This window comes from Thalassophryne amazonica, chromosome 11 (genome assembly GCF_902500255.1).
Source record: "Thalassophryne amazonica chromosome 11, fThaAma1.1, whole genome shotgun sequence".
Taxonomy (NCBI): Eukaryota; Metazoa; Chordata; class Actinopteri; order Batrachoidiformes; family Batrachoididae; genus Thalassophryne; species Thalassophryne amazonica.
This window is the reverse complement of record NC_047113.1, coordinates 6,109,146-6,128,942: the sequence shown is the minus strand read 5'-3', so window position 1 is coordinate 6,128,942 and position 19,797 is coordinate 6,109,146. Positions and strand designations below refer to the sequence as shown.

The following is a 19,797-nucleotide window of genomic DNA, read 5'->3' as shown; positions in this document are numbered from 1 at the left end:
TATTACTTGTTTTACTGCTCTATTTTTTTTTTTGTCTTTTATGTTAGCACCAAGTACCGCAGCAATTTTCTAATGTTGTGAACTTGTTCACTCATATGGCAATAAAACTTTTCTGATTCTGATATAGCAGATGAACACACTCCTATCTGAGAAGTGAAATGAAGTTTCTAATATCTACAGCAGGGATGGGGCCGATCCGATCCCGGATCAGTATCGGGTTCCGATACAGATGTAATTCACGCATCGGAAAATACCGATCCAACCCGAGACATTTTCCAATACCAGAGAACAGCCACTGTGAATCCTCTCAACTGCTGTTGTTTGCTATCTGCTTGTTTACTGACAAGCGGGAGGAGGAGAGGGGAGGTTTTCTAAATCCGAGCTGTTTGAGAGCGCTCTCTTCCGCAGTGTTCTAGCTACGGTTAGTGGCAAACTTCTGCCCAGCTGTCGGGTTCAAATTGTCTGTTCGTCAAGCATGGATTTTCCAAAAAATGAACCGAATTGTTGCTGAAAATGTGCTAAAAAGTTTGCCACTTCATTGTCTCGAGGCTGTGAAAAGCCAGCTCAGCGTGCAGCCGAGAAGGACAGCAAACAGAGATTCTGTCCGTTGAAAGGGAGAAAAACAGCAAGAGAGAAAGAAAAAGAGGGAGAGAAAGCGAGGGACAGAGAGAGCAAATGAGAGACAGACAGAGATGGGCAGAGATAGAGACAGAGGACTTAATTTTTACTCTGTAACACTTGCTTTGCCAATGTAAACAGGTCTCCCATATCAATAAAGCTCCAATGAAATTGAAAATTGAGGAGACAGACAGAGAGTGCTGTCTTTTCTCTTTTAAGCTCTAAAAAAAATAAATAAAAAGTACTTAATTCTTTCACCAAAACATCAAATCTAGGCTTTCATCTTAGATACACCTTCCGGCAAATTGTAGCTAAACTTTCAGGTCTCCTTTTTAAGAAAATCCTCATACAAAATCAACAATAATGATAATATTAAAGCAGACAGAGCCCTGGTATAGGATCGGAAAAATATCACTATATATCCAAATTCAGGTATCGGGATAGGATTGAAAGTGACAAATTATGGATCGTGCATCCCTAATTTACAGAAAGTGTGCAATAATTATTTCAACAAAATTAGGCAGGTGCATAAATTTGGGCACCCTTGTCATTTATTGATTTAAATACATTTTGCACTAATTATTGGAACACAAAATTGGTTTGGTAAGCTCACTGACCCTTAACCTCCTTACACAGGTAAATCCAGTCACGAGAAAGAGTATTTAAGGTGGCCATTTACAAATGTTTCCCCACTTTGCATCTCTTCTAATGAGTGGCAAGATGGGAGCCCCTAAACAACTCTCAAATGACCTGAAAACAAAGATTGTTCAACATCATGGTTTAGGAAAAGGATACAAAAAGCTATTTCAGAGATTTCAGCTGTCAGTTTCCACTGTGAGGAACATAGTGAGGGAATGGAAGACCACAGGCACAGGACTAGTTAAGCCCAATGTGGCAGGCCAAGAAAAATCTCATAAGCTGAAGCGAAGGATGGTGAGAACAGTCAGTCAATCCACAGACCTGCTCCAAAGACCTACAACACGATCTTGCTGCAGATAGTGTCTCTGTGCATCATTCAACTATACAGCACACTTTGCACAAGGAGATGCTGGATGAGAGAGTAATGCAGAGGAAGCCTTTTCTGCGTACACGCCGCAGAGTTACTTGAGGTATGCTAAAGCACATTTGGACAAGCCAGCTTCATTCTGTAATAAGGTGCTGTGGGCTGATGAAACTAAAATTGAGTTATTTGGACATAACAAGGGGCGGTATGCATGGCTGAAAAAGAAAACAGCATTCCAAGAAAAACACTTGCTACCTACAGTAAAATTTGGAGGTGGTTCCATCATGCTGCATGGCCAGTGGTGGTACTGGGAATCTTGTTAAAGTTGAGGGTCCCATGGATTCCAGTCAATATCAGCAGATTCTTGAGAATAATGTTCATGAATCAATGACAAAGTTGAAGTTGTGCCGGGGCTGGATGTTTCAACAAGACAACGACCCTAAACACTGCTCAAAATCTACTAAGGCATTAATGCAGAGGAACAAGTACCACATTCTGGAATGGCCATCTCAGTCCCCAGACTTGAATATTATTGAAAATCTGTGGTAATTTTAAGCAGGCTGTCCATGCTCAGAGACCAACAAACCTGAGATGTTTTGTAAAGAAGAATGGTCCAAAATACCTTCAACCAGAATCCAGACTCTCACTGGAAGCTACAGGAAGCATTCAGAGGATGTTATTTCTACAAGAGGAGGATCTGCTAAATATCGATGTATTTTTTTTTCCTGTTGGGGTGCCCGAATTTATGCACTTAGCCAATTTTGTTTAAAGAATTATTATTGCACACTTTCTGTAAATCCTAGAAACTTCATTTCACTTCTCAAATATCAGTGTGTTCCTCTGCTATATATTTAACTGAAATTCCTGATCAATCAATCAATCAATCAACTCTTTTTTTATATAGCGCCAAATCACAACAAACAGTTGCCCCAAGGCCCTTTACATTGTAAGGCAAGGCCACACAACAATTATGAAAAACCCCAACGGTCAAAACGACCCCCTGTGAGCAAGCACTTGGCTACAGTGGGAAGGAAAAACTCCCTTTTAACAGGAAGAAACCTCCAGCAGAACCAGGCTCAGGGAGGGGCAGTCTTCTGCTGAGACTGGTTGGGGCTGAGGGAAAGAACCAGGAAAAAGACATGCTGTGGAGGGGGGCAGAGATCGATCACCAATGATTAAATGCGGAGTGATGCATACAGAGCAAAAAGAGAAAGAAACAGTGCATCATGGGAACCCCCCCACAGTCTACGTCTAAAGCAGCATAACCAAGGGATAGTCCAGGGTCACCTGATCCAGCCCTAACTATAAGCCTTAGCGAAAAGGAAAGTTTTAAGCCTAATCTTAAAAGTAGAGAGGGTATCTGTCTCCCTGATCTGAATTGGGAGCTGGTTCCACAGGAGAGGAGCCTGAAAGCTAAAGGCTCTGCCTCCCATTCTACTCTTACAAACCCTAGGAACTACAAGTAAACCTGCAGTCAGAACGAAGCACTCTATTAGGGTGATATGGTACTACGAGGTCCCTAAGATAAGATGGGACCTGATTATTCAAAACCTTATAAGTAAGAAGAAGAATTTTAAATTCTATTCTAGAATTAACAGGAAGCCAATGAAGAGAGGCCAACACGGGTGAGATATGCTCTCTCCTGCTAGTCCCCGTCAGTACTCTAGCTGCAGCATTTTGAATTAACTGAAGGCTTTTTAGGGAATTTTTAGGACAACCTGATAATAAAGAATTACAATAGTCCAGCCTAGAGGAAATAAATGCATGAATTAGTTTTTCAGCATCACTCTGAGACAAGACCTTTCTGATTTTGGAGATATTGCGTAAATGCAAAAAGGCAGTCCTACATATTTGTTTAATATGCGCTTTGAATGACATATCCTGATCAAAAATGACTCCAAGATTTCTCACAGTATTACTAGAGGTCAGGGAAATGCCATCCAGAGTAAAGATCTGGTTAGACACCATAACAATGAAAATTTAAGCAATACCGTCTAATAATACTGCCTAAGGGAAGCATGTATAAAGTGAATAAAATTGGTCCTAGCACAGAACCTTGTGGAACTCCATAATTAACTTTAGTCTGTGAAGAAGATTCCCCATTTACATGAACAAACTGTAATCTATTAGACAAATGTGATTCAAACCACCGCAGCGCAGTGCCTTTAATACCTATGACATACTCTAATCTCTGCAATAAAATTTTATGGTCAACAGTATCAAAAGCAGCACTGAGGTCCAACAGAACAAGCACAGAGATAAGTCCACTGTCCGAAGCCATAAGAAGATCATTTGTAACCTTCACTAATGCTGTTTCTGTACTATGATGAATTCTAAAACCTGACTGAACCTCTTCAAATAGACCATTCCTCTGCAGGTGATCAGTTAGCTGTTTTACAACTACCCTCTCAAGAATCTTTGAGAGAAAAGGAAGGTTGGAGATTGGCCTATAATTAGCTAAAATAGCTGGGTCAAGTGATGGCTTTTTAAGTAATGGTTTAATTACTGCCACCTTAAAAGCCTGTGGTACATAGCCAACTAACAAAGATAAGTTGATCATATTTAAGATTGAAGCATTAAATAATGGTAGGACTTCCTTGAGCAGCCTGGCAGGAATGGGGTCTAATAAACATGTTGATGGTTTGGATGAAGCAACTAATGAAAATAACTCAGACAGAACAATCGGAGAGAAAGAGTCTAACCAAATACCGGCATCACTGAAAGCAGCCAAAGATAACGATACATCTTTGGGATGGTTATGAGTAATTTTTTCTCTAATAGTCAAAATTTTGTTAGCAAAGAAAGTCATGAAGTCATTACTAGTTAAAGTTAATGGAATACTCAGCTCAATAGAGCTCTGACTCTTTGTCAGCCTGGCTACAGTGCTGAAAAGAAACCTGGGGTTGTTCTTATTTTCTTCAATTAGTGATGAGTAGAAAGATGTCCTAGCTTTACGGAGGGCTTTTTTATAGAGCAACAAACTCTTTTTCCAGGCTAAGTGAAGATCTTCTAAATTAGTGAGACGCCATTTCCTCTCCAACTTACGGGTTATCTGCTTTAAGCTACGAGTTTGTGAGTTATACCACGGAGTCAGACACTTCTGATTTAAAGCTCTCTTTTTCAGAGGAGCTACAGCATCCAAAGTTGTCTTCAATGAGGATGTAAAACTATTGACGAGATACTCTAACTCCCTTACAGAGTTTAGGTAGCTACTCTGCTCTGTGTTGGTATATGACATTAGAGAACATAAAGAAGGAATCATATCCTTAAACCTAGTTACAGCGCTTTCTGAAAGACTTCTAGTGTAATGAAACTTATTCCCCACTGCAGGGTAGTCCATCAGAGTAAATGTAAATGTTATTAAAAAATGATCAGACAGAAGGGAGTTTTCAGGGAATACTGTTAAGTCTTCTATTTCCATACCATAAGTCAAAACAAGATCTAAGATATGATTAAAGTGGTGGGTGGACTCATTTACTTTTTGAGCAAAGCCAATAGAGTCTAATAATAGATTAAATGCAGTGTTGAGGCTGTCATTCTCAGCATCTGTGTGGATGTTAAAATCGCCCACTATAAGTATCTTATCTGAGCTAAGCACTAAGTCAGACAGAAGGTCTGAAAATTCACAGAGAAACTCACAGTAACGACCAGGTGGACGATAGATAATAACAAATAAAACTGTTTTTTGGGACTTCCAATTTGGATGGAAAAGACTAAGAGACAAGCTTTCAAATGAATTAAAGCTCTGTCTAGGTTTTTGATTAATTAATAAGCTGGAATGGAAGATTGCTGCTAATCCTCCGCCCCGGCCCGTGCTACGAGCATTCTGACAGTTAGTGTGACTCGGGGGTGTTGACTCATTTAAACTAACATATTCATCCTGCTGTAACCAGGTTTCTGTTAGGCAGAATAAATCAATACGTTGATCAATTATTATATCATTTACCAACAGGGACTTAGAAGAGAGAGACCTAATGTTTAATAGACCACATTTAACTGTTTTAGTCTGTGGTGCAGTTGAAGGTGCTATATTATTTTTTCTTTTTGAATTTTTTTGCTTAAATAGATTTTTGCTGGTTATTGGTGGTCTGGGAGCAGGCACCGTCTCTACGGGGATGGGGTAATGAGGGGATGGCAGGGGGAGAGAAGCTGCAGAGAGGTGTATAAGACCACAGCTCTGCCTCCTGGTCCCAACGCTGGACAGTCACAGTTTGGAGGATCCAAGAAAATTGGCCAGATTTCTAGAAATGAGAGCTGCTCCATCTAAAGTGGGATGGATGCCGTCTCTCCTAACAAGACCAGGTTTTCCCCAGAAGCTTTGCCAATTATCTATGAAGCCCACCTCATTTTTTGGACACCACTCAGACAGCCAGCAATTCAAGGAGAACATGCGGCTAAACATGTCACTCCCGGTCTGATTGGGGAGGGGCCCAGAGAAAACAACAGAGTCCGACATTGTTTTTGCAAAGTTACACACCGATTTAATGTTAATTTTAGTGACCTCCGATTGGCGTAACCGAGTGTCATTACTGCCGACGTGAATTACAATCTTACCAAATTTACGCTTAGCCTTAGCCAGCAATTTCAAATTTCCTTCAATGTCGCCTGCTCTGGCCCCCGGAAGACAATTGACAATGGTTGCTGGTGTCGCTAACTTCACATTTCTCAAAACAGAGTCGCCAATAACCAGAGTTTGATCCTCGGCGAGTGTATCGTCGAGTGGGGAAAAACGGTTAGAGATGTGAACGGGTTGACGGTGTACACGGGGCTTCTGTTTAGGGCTACGCTTCCTCCTCACAGTCACCCAGTCAGCCTGCTTTCCCGACTGCCCGGGATCCGCCAGGGGGGAACTAACGGTGGCTAAGCTACCTTGGTCCGCACCGACTACAGGGGCCTGGCTAGCTGTAGAATTTTCCACGGTGCGGAGCCGAGTCTCCAATTCGCCCAGCCTGGCCTCCAAAGCTACGAATAAGCTGCACTTATTACAAGTACCGTTACTGCTAAAGGAGGCCGAGGAACAACTAAACATTTCACAACCAGAGCAGAAAAGTGCGGGAGAGACAGGAGAAGCCGCCATGCTAAATCGGCTAAAAGCTAGTAGCTACGCAACCTAGTGGATTCCTAAAAACACGCAAAGTGAATAATGTGTAAATAATTTAGAGGTGATTCAGCAGAAGGAGTGCTTTAGTTAAGGCACCAGACAGGCCACGAAGCAGCACAAGTAACGCACGCATGATCCAAACAACCAATGATTTATAAAGGAAAATCATGGAAATCATCAGTGGTGCCCAAACTTTTACATACAACTGTAAATCTCACATTAGTGTCTAGCATAATTACAATTATGCAATTATAATTAATTACAAACGTAATTGAGTATAAGCAGTTACAGGCAGTAGTCAGGAGAATTATAAAGTAAACAAAAAGGACACAGTGGAGGGATTATTGTGGCTCTATAGGAAACTTCTGTAGACGATATATGGGGGATGATCAAGAGGACGGAGGGTAACAGGAGAAAGTGGAGCGAACCAATCCTTACTGATGGAGAGCAGGTGGCAATATCTAATGCAGAAAAAGTAGAAATGATGGTGAGAACTCTGAGTAGAGTGCATAGTTCTTCTAATCTCTCTGAAGAGGAGAAGAGGGGCAGAGCAGCGAAAAAACTGTTAAATTTGTATAATAAGGTGTGAGAGGAAGGAAAGATTCCGTCAAGGTGGAAGGAAGCAGTTATTGCCCGATCAGGAAACCTGGGAAAGATGCTAGCAATCCACTGAATTATAGGAGACTGTAGTCTCGTTTGAACCCTCCGTGACATTGCAGGATTTGACGACTTACGGGGACCTCCATTTAATATATACACACACAACATAACTTCACACAGATAAATGGCGTACAGTTTTGTTTTCGGCTGCAATCACCAAAGCAGTTGAAGTTTTTTTTTTTTTTTTCGATTCCCAGTGGAGAAGAAAAGGCGAGGTAGGAGATGTCGTGTCATAAGTGCTAGCCTACACAACTAACCAGAGTAGTTCCATTCTCTTGCCTGCAAAACCGCCTCGACACATTTGTGCTCCAGATCAGAAACAAACCGCAACATGTCCACTGTCCGAATGCATCGTCATTTTTTCTTTGCATTTTCACTTTGTCTGCGTGTAATTTGCCCAAAACCCCATTGAAAATGCGTCATATTTTACCCCTTTAGTGCCCACCCCAAACAAGACTGCATTGCCCTTTAGACCGATAGCTTTGACATCTCATGTCTGTAAATTAATGGAAAGCTTGGTTAATGGAAGAATAGAACACTTAATTGAAGAAAGAGGGCTGATGGCCAACTACCAGAGCAGGTTTAGGAAAGGGAGAAGCACCTGTGAGTCAATCTTGTGCATAGAAGATGAGATAAGGAAAGCTCAGATAAACAAAGAGACTGTGGTGGCAATATTTTTGGACGTAGAGAGAGCTTCTGACATGCTCTGGGTGGAGGGCCGTTTAATAAAGATGGATATGATAGCAATAGGAGGAAATATATTTCACTGGGTAATGGACTTCTTGAAAGGGAGAAGTATTCAAGTTAAGATAGGATCGGCAATATCAAGAAAATGTCAGGTAGAAATGGAACCCCTCAAGGGAGTGTGATAAACCCTATACTGTTTAATATTATGATAAATTATATTTTCTCAAATATTCAGTTAGGCATTGGTAAGTCATTGCTTGCAGAGGATGGACGTTTATGGAAAAGAGGGAAAAGTGTTAAATTTATAGTGGGAAAGTTACAAGAAGCAGTAACTCAAGTAGAAGATTGGGGAAGAAAGTGGGGCTTCAGACTCTCTGTTGAGAAAAATAAGACAATCTTCTTTACCAGGAAGAAAATTGGAGAGGACATAAAACTGTTGTTATATTGTAAAAGTTTGGAGAGAGTGTCAAGTTTAAAGTTCTTGGGAGTTTCTTTTGATTCCAAAGTGACATGGAGGGATAATATACTGAAAGTGGTGGAAAAATGCAAGAAGGTGAGGAACATAATGAGGTATCTGGCTGGATCAGAGTGGGGTGCAGATATGGCCTCTTTAAAGCAAATTTATGTGTATCTGATAAGATCATGACTGGAATACGGACGTTTGGTATATGGATCTGCCTCCAAGACAGCTTTGTCCTGGTTGGACCTAGTTAAAGTTCAGGCCCGCTCAGGATATGTACAGGAGCGGTGCGGCCATCTCCAGTGTGTACTGTGCAACTGGAAGCAGGAGAAATGCCACTTAGCTTGCGGCGAAAGCAACTACAAGCAAATTATTGGATAAACCTGATGGATCAGAGGGATGATCACCCTGTTAAAGCAGTGATTCAGCCAAGCTGGGAGAGAGAAGTGGCTAGCTTATCAAGCTTTGGGTGGCCAGGATAGGTAATCGCAAAAGAACTGATGGTGCATGACAAAGTCTTCTGTCTGGGATTTTTGTGGTCTCCCATTCCTTTGTGGCAGCTGAAAATGCCGAGGGTTGACCTTGCACTGCTTGGACATAGGGCAGAGAATAATAATGGCATCATGGTTAATGCATTTTATGAGCACATAAAAGAGATATCAAGACCATGTTTTACTTTTTACTGACAGGTCGAAGGATCCTGATACAGGGGGCCACCGGAGCAGCTTTTGTCGTCCAGGGCTGGAATATTTTGTTATACAAGAGAACATCAGATTTCTTGAGTGTGTATACAGTGGAGCTGTTGGCTATTTTAATGGCAGTCCAGTGGGCATCACAGCTTTTCATCATAAAGTGTTGGTGTGCAGTGATCAGCTATCAGTAATATTGGGACAGGATCATCCAAGAGTTGGCAAAGACCTTATCTATGAGATTCTTTAGACAATTATGGATATGACAATGAAAGGAGTGGAGGTAATATTGATGTGGGTTCCAGCACATGTGGGTATCCCAACAAATGAGAGGGTGGACAGGTTGGCCAAAAAAGCTGTGACAGGAAAGCAAAGACATCAGTACCCATCTTTCCAAAGCGCAGGGTAAGTGGATCATATGGAGAGAAATTAACCTACAATGGCAAAATTTTTGGGAACAGGAGGCTAAGGCTAGGCATTCATTTTCAATAGCTAATAGAGTGACAAATCCACGGAATAGCTGTGGAAGAAAATGGTGGACAAGAAAGGAGGAAGTCACTATTGCTAGACTGAGAATTGGGCACACATTCTTGAATAGTCCTCTCTTCCTCTTAGGGAAACACCAGGATGGGCTGTGTTTGGAATGTCACCAGCCAGAGACAGTGGACCATGTCCTTGTGGATTGTGAGAAATATTCCAGGGAAAGGAAAAGCTTTAGTCAGAATTTCGAAGGATAGGTCTGGATAGAGTTTCTGTGGGCAGCATTTTGGACATGGGGTCAAAAGGGAGGAAGTAGTCCTGGTTCTTCAAATACCTGAAAGACACTGGACTTATCAAGAGGATTTAGTACAACTGTAATGGACTGATGCAGCAGGCGGCAGCAATGCACCAAAAAGGATGCCGGTAAACGCCAAAGAAGAAGAATTAGCTGTGCTAGCACACTGCTAAAGGAAACATGGCACAGCGGTGCCTGCTGTCAGCAACATGAAAGGCGAGCAAGGCGTGGGGCCTGCTGCCAGCCTGAGCTAAAGCTTTTCGAACACTAGGCTCATTTGTCAACTACAAACACCTAGAAGCAAAAGCGCACCGATTTGATCACGAATGTAAATAAATTATTCACAAGAGAAACCCGTTTCACAAAAGGAAAAAAAAAAAGGAAAAAACTGTGGAGGCACAGTAACGTTAGCATAGCTTGTATATCATGTATCCAAATTATATGCTTACATTAACACATTTACAATACGCAAAAAGATGTGAGCTACAAATCAAATTATTTACTTAAATATAAAAAGGTAAATGCGGGGGGAGGGGGAGATCACGTTAGCCACCATTATCTGAATCACTTATCTGTCAAATCAAGGCGCGTGTGAAACGAACTTTAATGGGGAAAAGTGCGTGTTTATTAACATACAGGAGATCCGTCTCAAATACAACTGGCGGAAGAAAACCTTTTAAGTTCGGTAACAAGTGTGAATTTATTATAAAGCATAACAGAGTGAGCTAGCTTGGCAAGTAGCAGCAGTTAGCTTAGTTAGCCATCCAGCATACCGCTGGTTTGCGTTGGTAGGCTTCAGCCCCCCGCGAACCTTAACTGAAATAAGTAAGTTTCGGAAATAGATGGATCCAGACTTAATTTCATTGTTGTTAAGGTACTAAATAACCGGTTAAACCAAGGATTACGATGGACTTGGCCAATTTGTAGCACAGAAAAGCGACGCATTGCTACTGTCGTCACCCGCTATTCACAAGACCGTTAGCCAGTTAGCCTAAGCTGTTTGGTCAACATTTCCTACTTGTTCTCCCCACAGACAGGCTTTCGTTGAACAGCATTGAGGCTACTTTTCTAACCAAAATGCGAAATCGTGGGCCTCGACGTCCACTTCCTTACCTTGTGAATTCTTTTCAGAGCCATTGTTGTGCTAGCGCCTCTGTAAGGGAAACCGTGCTGTTAAAATGGCGATTGATACCACTATTCGTTTCTTAAACTACCACATACATATGATGGAATATCGCTACGAGACACTCAAATTAATCGCTACCACAAGGAACCACCGTTACAAATTTGAGTCGAAAGTGAGATATAGAAGGGGTAGAACCGCGATTCTTCCTCCTAGTGATGGTGAGAATGAAGCCTTGTTGAAGAACCGAACCTTGTGTTAAAGCAGGTTTCATGAGACACCTGCTGGCCCTTCAAAGAAGATACAGCATAAATCTTTGAACTCTACGTCATCATATTAATCTGATTTGATTTTATTACGAACTTCGAAATAAACTGACAAAATACTTATTGATATCTGGCACAAATTATTAAGCTTATGAATAATTGTGTAACTTATTACAGCACAAATAATGATAATGATAATAATAATAATATGTAGTATTAATTTAGGTATTAGAACTACATAACTCGTTTTAGATGTCTCCTGAATTTACAAGAATATTCAAGTTTTTGTAATTTTTAGAAGCATTATTATTGTTATTATCATCATCATCCCTGTTGTTTATGTATTTATTCTTCACCCAGCGTGTACCACATAAAGTTTGAAGAGTTGCCTCAATGTCATCAATGACGTCACCGCCGCAAAATGACACAAGTGTCGACACAGGTTTCGAAGCTCCGGTACTAGACGGTTCGTCACTACTTCCTACTGCTGCAGCGGCGACCACCAAATCACTGCGGCCTGTGTTCAGTCAGCACCTACAACGATAGTAGCTCCGCCTAACCCTTTCTGAATAAAAGTCTTGTTTTCATAATTCCATTTATTTAGAGATCCATTCCTTGATACATGTAGCACCTCCAGGAAATCTTGTCTTGGGCAAGTGTTTCTCATTTGTTAACACTGCTGCTCTTGAGTATTTTTTTTCTGTTTTATTCTGTTTTTTTTGTTTGTTTGTTTTTTTGGGGGGGGGGGGTTTTTGCTGTTATTTGTTTTTTAAGGTGCTTCCTCTTGATCATTTTCCTTCCTTGAGCTGACCATAAAGGACCAGTGAAATGTGAATAACCCATGAAAGAAGATTGTTATTGATTGTTATTAAATGCTGGTGGACTTGGCTTCAGATTGATTCTGTAGTTTGGCCACCTATTCTTCCAGACATAGAGAAGACAACATTGATGGATAGATGTGCAGGTAGTTCAGATGCCTCCTGCAAGTGACCCAGGTATCTAATCTATATAGAAGTATGGCAAGAGGAAAATTTTGGTTTCATACTTGATGTCCCACTTTGACTCATTGTCTTAGATGTCTGAAAGCAAGTGCCTTATATTTCAGAAAATATTGTATCTCAAAGTCGAAATCAGAGGTACTGGAGAAGTAACTTCTCAAGTCACCAAAAACTGTTAAATTTATGTAGAACTTGGCTTGGCAACTTAATAAACAGGAGGTTGTTCTTCCCTGATCAAGAGTCTTGGTTTTGTTCAGGTTGATAGAGTGCCCCTTTTCTTGTATGCAAAGTCAAATGCACAGAGCATGGACTGAAAGTCTTTTCACTGAATAATAATGAATAATGCTGTTAACATCAACATATTTAAGGATGATAACAGAGTTAATTCCATGCATTCATATGCCACCTCAAAGCACAATACAAGAGCAAGGCAGAGACTTTACAGGTCCCATGAGCAAGACAGTGTGGGTGAGGAAAAACTACTAAATTGTTTTATGTTGCTTTTCAGGAACAAATCTCAAGCAGACTACACTCAGAGGGGTGGTCATGTACCATGGCCCAAAATCAACAGAACATGGAGTAACATAACAGGAACAGATAATGATGGAAGTATACATAGTGACATTTTAGTAAGTCCTGTACTGAAGGTACAAGACCCTTCATCTGCATGGTTCCAGTCCACACATATGCACAATAAATGGTAGTGGCTTTAGCTGTGGAGAAACCTGTGATGGACCTTTGCCCCATTTAGATGGGGTCGTAGACTCTCAACCGCTTCACTATAGTTTCCAGGGATAAGCACTGTCCTGACTGGTCTCAGAGCCTGTATAGGAAGATTTAGACACACTCTCTGTTTTGGGCCATCTGATGCCAGACTTTCTTTTGTTTTAGTATATCTTGAATCTTGAATTTCTATGAATTTCTTTGGGGAATTGGACCATTAGTTATAGAAAACAAGGCATTAGAAGATGACACCTTTGGCAGTGATGAGCACCTTTCATCAATGTGCTCAATTAGATTATTAATTAATTTATTAATCTTGCCCCAGATTTTATATATATATTAAACATGTTTTCCTCACTGTTCTCTAAAAAAAAGGCAATGTTTACTGTTTTGGCACTCTGGAAAACAGTTTCCTTCAGGATGAATGAAGTTCTTCTTACTCTTATTCTTATATATCTTGAAGGTTGTATGTGTTATCTTGAAAGCCAGGCGCCAAAAGCGGAAGTGTTGGTGTTGCATCACACTTGACATACAAATTCTGGTGATGAAAGTCTTCCGCGAGCGTCATACTGCAACTGGCGTCATTGTGGCTCTCAGTGTGTTTGGGTGAGTCCGTTTGTCTACATGGTCGTGCTTGAACCAAAATGCCTGCTCAACAACTACATTTTGCACAGATCTACTTCCGGTGTCGGCTAAGTGCTCTTCAGCTGTAGTTACAGCCATGTACAGACAGCGAAAATAGTTGCAACTTCTTTCCTTCATATTTTTTCGGACCAGTGTTCGATGTGAACTTTGATATTTTGAAAGATTATTGAACTATATCTGAACTACACTTTTGCTTTTTAAAATGCGGAGTGACACAGAATGGCAGCGGCTGCTATCGCGAGATTTTGTGAACGGCATATTTGTAGTCTTTTATCAGTTTGTCAAGAACACAGATAATATGGATAGTAGATGTGCTCAAATGGAATTATTTCATACTTTCACACAGTCAAATGAACTGTTGTTTTCATGTAGAAATATATATATGGGCACAGTGGATCAGAAATGTTGTTTTGTGGCAGCATAAGATTAAGATTAAGATAAACTTTATTGATCTCACAGAGGAGAAATTCACATGTTACGGCAGCTCTTAAAAAACACACAAGATGGATGCAAGTAGAGGAAAATGTTCATCAAACAGCATGTGCAAGGATAAGCAATAATAATACTTGTAACAGTACAAGACATAATAAAATGAGGTAAACACATTATGCATAGGTTTAGGTCATTCTATTATGGATTAATACAACAAGTTATTGTTTATAAGGCTGTGTTATTTATGTCTCCCCGAATGTAATTTACAGGTAGTTAAAATCGTTTTCAAAATTTTTGATTTGCTATGCCCCAAACACAAATTCACGGGGCATGGTGAATCAGTGACAGGAGCACAGTGACTCAACTTAGAATATAATAATAAAAAAACACATGATTATAAAGATTTCTTCAAAATTATTAAATATGTGCTGATGCATATAAACACTATAATCCAGCAAACCAGCTATGTAATGTGTGAGTGTTTTCTATAGTGATATAAGTCCTTTAGAAACTATTACAAATACAACTGTCATAATTTCTGTTCAAACGCGAAAACTGTTGTTTATATACACAAATTATAGAAATAATTAATGTAAAAATAAATGTATAAGCTTCAACAAGTAATATTTGTCATCCACTTGATACTGGGCCTTAGTAAATCACTTTCTAGACTGATTCACTGTGCCCCGGGTGCATGTGACACACATGAGTCATGTTATCAAATATCTGATAGTCTGGAGAAGACATAACACATGCTCATCAGTTGGACGGGGTAGACTTCTAACTAATAACAATTTTTTGGGCCAACTTTCCTCTGTTGTGAAAACTAAATACAAAGACACTGACATCCAGAAAACTTACTTTTGATAGGAAAAAAACTGACTTCACTTGCCACTTAGTTTTACCCTTAATGTATCCACAAACAAAACACTAATTTATAAGGGGGGATGTTTTTGTGCATAAAAATATGGCATAACTGCTGCAAATATATATGTAGTTTTGCAGATATAGCTACTGATTCACCGTGCCCTGGTTTCCCCTACATACTCTTTCTGTTGCCAATGGTATGTGTGTGTACTTTGCCATCAGAAATATTCTGCTATTATTCTAATGTATATGTTCATAATGTGGACCCCAAAAACATGTTTTGTCATTCCATGACAACCTCCAATACTCTATATCCAGTAAGCCACAACATAACATTGAAAGTAGTTTTTGATGATTATTATAATGAAGCAAAAATAAATTAGAAGGAAACATGCATACACAAAAAGAGAAGTAAATGTATTTGAAAGTCTAAAAAGTACACCACAAGACATATGAAGACCAGAATAACACACTCTAAAACATTGCAGCCTCATTTAGTTATGTCCACTTGCTACCTCTCTTTAACATAAAGAGCTCTTACAAGTTTTGGATGTTGAACTCAACTTTACAACTTAACTCAACTTGTAAAGTGGAGTTCAGCATTCAAAACTTGTAAGAGGTCTTTATGTTAAAGAGAGGTAGCAAGTGGACATAACTAAATGAGGCTGCAATGTTTTAGAGTGCAGAAATAGGCTGTGGGGCTTCCCTATGCCCCTTTCCATCTAAACTCATGTTCATTTATTTTAAGTAAAATAAACTTAATTAATTAGTATAAAATTAGCTTAAGTGAATGGTGTCAGGGGTGCTCGTGTTCTCACTGCCACAGGCTGTGGTGTTGAGGTTGGGTCTTTGGATAAAATGAAAATTAGTATGGTAACTTGCTGTTGAGGTGATTCACTTTAGGACACTCAAGCTGACCTCAACTGCAAGTGATTCACCCGTGAAACCAACAGCTTTTGGAATTAGGCTTACAAGGCTCTGACCTAAGGAAGGAAAACCCTGAAAATAAACCCCCAGCTCAATCTGCTGTTCCAGAAACTGCAAGTGAATCTCTAAGCACAGCAGAAGCTGAAAATGGCTTTTGAATGGCCACAGTCCAAGCATCACATGGAGTAGTTGGAATATAGGCAGGAACACAGACAGACAAAGCTTGAAGACATCCACTGACTGCAGCCTTTTGAGCTACTGGGCCAGAAGAAGATAGGTAAGGTAACCTAACGTTACATCTTCAATTAATTATTTGCACCATTGCTGTCAGGGTTAAATCTAATCACATTCTGGTTTGGGAGCAACCTGCTCTTCATGAAAAGTCACTGTTCTTGCTGTCTGTTAGTTTTCCTTTCGTTGATGTATTGGTATTTGGAATTAACAACGCTAAAACAGAATGGGGCATGAGCATTTGTGGAAAGAAGGTTTAAGTGTTTGGTAGCGCAGGTTGTCCATAAACTAGAAATCAAACTGGGTCATTCCATGTGAAATCATCAAATTTTCCAAAATCTTCCCGGGTCACCAACTCGGATTCTCTTCTTTAGTACAGCTCTTTGAAATTTTGTAATTTTTTGTGAGAATGGATAAACTGCCATTTTTGTGATGCTACTGAATGAAAAATTAGCTCTGTATCCCATTTTTGAAATTTACTACTGTATCTGGGGTGCCCAAATAGGGTGTATTCCAAATTTGAGCTTTATATCTGCATTTTTAGCTGAGATAATACCTTTTAAAAATGAAAGAAAGCTGGAAATGCATTCGTGCGTGAAAAATAGGATTGTGGGGACCCTGATTGAAAAAATTATATTAAAAAGAACTACTTGGAATTCAGCAGAAATATTTTGCATGTGTTCGTCAGATATTTTTAGGTACTTCCAAAAACTCAAAAAAAAAAATAAATAAAATAAATAAATAAATAAATCATCCGAGTCGGTGACCTGCTTAAAATTCTTAAGTCCCACAAAGTGAGTAGAATTATTAATATTCTCTTTGTATTTAAGTTAATTCAACACGAATCAACAAAGTTTATTTTGCTTAATTAAAATCATTGTTTTTGCTTGAAATATTTGATTTAATTAAACTTGAATGGTTTTATTTAGCCCCTCGTTTGAGTTGGACTAATTTATGGGCTTTTACAGGCAGTCATATATTACTGCTCTCTGCCTGATCAGTAAACTGTAGAGGAGCTACAGAGCTAGGTCACATCAGGTCTGGGAGTGTTCACTGGTGCCATGCATTCCACTTTCCACCACACACTAGAACCACCTTTGGTTCTTGGATGGGATGCCCCATCTCCTAAAAGTAACCATATCTGCCACGGGCAGGTGATACGTGGGCTTCCTCTTGAGCTTTCCCAGGTGCTGGGGTTCTCATCTCTGAGGCACCTGCAGGCTGGATCATTCTTGGGGAAGCATGTCACATGACTGTGTCATAGTTGAAGTCCCCTCACAATGCAAGTGGTCATCTGAATCTCTCTAATCTAACTACGCATTTGTCATTGCAGCAAGGATTCTACAGACCTACTTATTGCCTTAGGTTGCTGGTTAGATTCCAAGTAATCACAATCAAATAGTTACATTCTAATCACTGGGAGACTGAACATTCATAACTTAGTTCTGCAAAAATCTTGACATTGCCAAACACCTCTGTCAGGACTATAAATTAGTTTAGTGGTTAGAATCAAAGGTCCCTTAATATTAATTTCCATATCAAACAAAGGCCAATGCAATGAAAACGTGATGTTCAAAGATCAGCAAGCTAAGGCTAGCATAAAAAAAAGAGTGCACAACAATCAGCATCAAGGCAGAGGATCAAAGATCAGGATCAAAGAGTAATCAGTGATCAAAGATCAGGAAGACTGATCACTCTGTTCCTCAGCAGTTTGTATAGTCCTTCTGTTTAGAATGGAAATGACACCGAGGTTACTCACGCAGTAATGAAATGCATATATAAACTCTTATTATTTTATTACAGCCTCAATAACTGATTCTAATTTCAAAAAATGTGTTTATATCATGTTTCAAAATACGTTTTCATGCCAATTCTGCAGTGTAACTAGTTAATGATTTATTGGGATGTTGCCACTGAATGATGATGGTGTCAAACTGTACACAGTCACAAACCCCCCGCGTACTGATGCGCACTCGAATCAACGCGTCCACGGGGTGGCAGTGTGACTCTGCAGTGTGTGTGTGTGTGTGTGTGTGTGTGTGTGTGTGTGTGTGTGTGTGTGTGTGTGTGTGTGTGTGTGTGTGTGTGTGTGTGTGTGTGTGTGTGTGTGTGTGTGTGTGTGTGTGTGTGTGTTTGTAAAAAACAGCCCTCCAGCGTGTTCGCGAATCTGTGTGGGAGTTTCTTTTTTCGCCATTCCGGGGTGTTGCCAGCTGCACAGCACGCATTTCTTTCTTTCTTTCTTTCTTTCTTTCTTTCTTTCCTCCTTGGCATCCTGGAGAGGCAGAGCTTGCGCATCTCTGGTCCTCTCCAAGGCGCCTCTTTTTTGCCCTCTTGTAGTCTTCCCTCACAGCACTACTACTCCCCCCACCCCCCAAAAACAGAAAAAAAAACCCCTCTCTGGATTCTGGATCCAAAGCATGCCACCTCAGCAGCTCGATATCCGCCGATCCTCCCCCAAAGTCATCGCAGCAGCAGCAGCAGCAGCAGGCTTTCCCCGTCCCAGAGCGCGCGGACACTCCACCGAGTGATGCTCCTGCTGCAGCAAGAAAAACATCCATCCATCGCGCACATCACCAACGCCTGCAGGAGGCCCGAACGCCGAAACCTCGGCCCTTGACAGAAGAAAGAGAGAGACAGAGAGAGAGAAAGAGAGAGAGAGAGAGAGAGAGCGAGCGCTCCCCCACCCCACCCCACCCCTACCTCCGCTCCCCCTCAGCTTCGCTCCCGTCCCGACTCCAGGATGTCCAACTGCAACCCGAGTCCCGCCGACTGGGTGATTAAATGTAGGCATTCCACATCGTGCACGGGCCAGTGACAGCTGCACCTTTGTGCAAACTATATCTATTTATTCATTTTCTTTCTGTTTGCATCCCTGTACGCGTGTCTCAGCGCAGATCCGCACGTTTTTGTTTGTTTTTTTTTAACTCCACTTATGTTTGCTTTAGTTATTTATCTATTTCTGCATTTATTTCTTGCACCTTCATAATAAAACAGTCGCTGTGCATGTGGCTGTGAAGGTTTTGGGAGTCGGGGGGAGGCGCAGTGGATGAGGGGAGGGGGTATCCCGCATGATGCGCCATAATCAGGGTCTTCCCTCGTTTTTTTTTTTTTTTTGTATTAGAATTCACCCCCTCACCGAGGCATTACTCCATTTATAACATGATGTGTGTGTGTGTGTGTGTGTGTGTGTGTGTGTGTGTGTGTGTGTGTGTGTGTGTGTGTGTGTGTGTGTGTGTGTGTGTGTGTGTGTCGTGGGGGGGGGGGGGGGTACCTCGTCCTCTGTACAGCCAAAGTTATTGTGCGACACCCTGTGTGCTGCATGAGCTCCATTTACGCGCTCCACTCCTACCGGTGGTTTCGTGTTACTGATTAATACCGGAGAGAGAGAGAGAGAGAGAGAGAGAGAGAGAGAGAGAGAGAGAGAGAGAGAGAGAGATGAGCATCTTGTTCCCATGAAACATCAAGCAGTGTGACGATGACGGCGAAAGGCAGACACAAAGGTAAATAAATATTACACGCGCGCTCTTTGGTGTTTGGCTTCTGCTGTGGATATGTCACGCGAGATGATGTTGCACGAACGCAGCGATGTAAA

The 19,797-nt window shown here is 40.8% G+C and overlaps 2 protein-coding genes across 5 annotated transcripts in view; one reads left to right on the top strand and one right to left on the bottom strand.

Annotated features, from left to right (window-relative positions):
* The window catches only part of ube2d2 (ubiquitin-conjugating enzyme E2D 2 (UBC4/5 homolog, yeast)), a 78,621-nt gene extending 67,262 nt beyond the window's left edge, over positions 1 to 11,359 (bottom strand). Inside the window, exon 1 of the mRNA XM_034181367.1 lies at positions 11,107 to 11,359. Within this exon, the coding sequence (XP_034037258.1) occupies positions 11,107 to 11,130 (24 nt within the window). The 5' untranslated portion in view covers positions 11,131 to 11,359. The remainder of the gene's footprint in view (positions 1 to 11,106) is intronic.
* An 8,217-nt stretch (positions 11,360 to 19,576) lies between these two features.
* Positions 19,577 to 19,797, top strand: part of LOC117520140 (serine/threonine-protein phosphatase 2B catalytic subunit alpha isoform-like) — a 155,029-nt gene continuing 154,808 nt past the window's right edge. For all 4 annotated transcript variants that reach the window (XM_034181445.1, XM_034181443.1, XM_034181444.1 and 1 more), the window contains exon 1: positions 19,577 to 19,705. In XM_034181445.1, the coding sequence (XP_034037336.1) occupies positions 19,681 to 19,705 (25 nt within the window). In that variant the 5' untranslated portion in view covers positions 19,577 to 19,680. The remainder of the gene's footprint in view (positions 19,706 to 19,797) is intronic.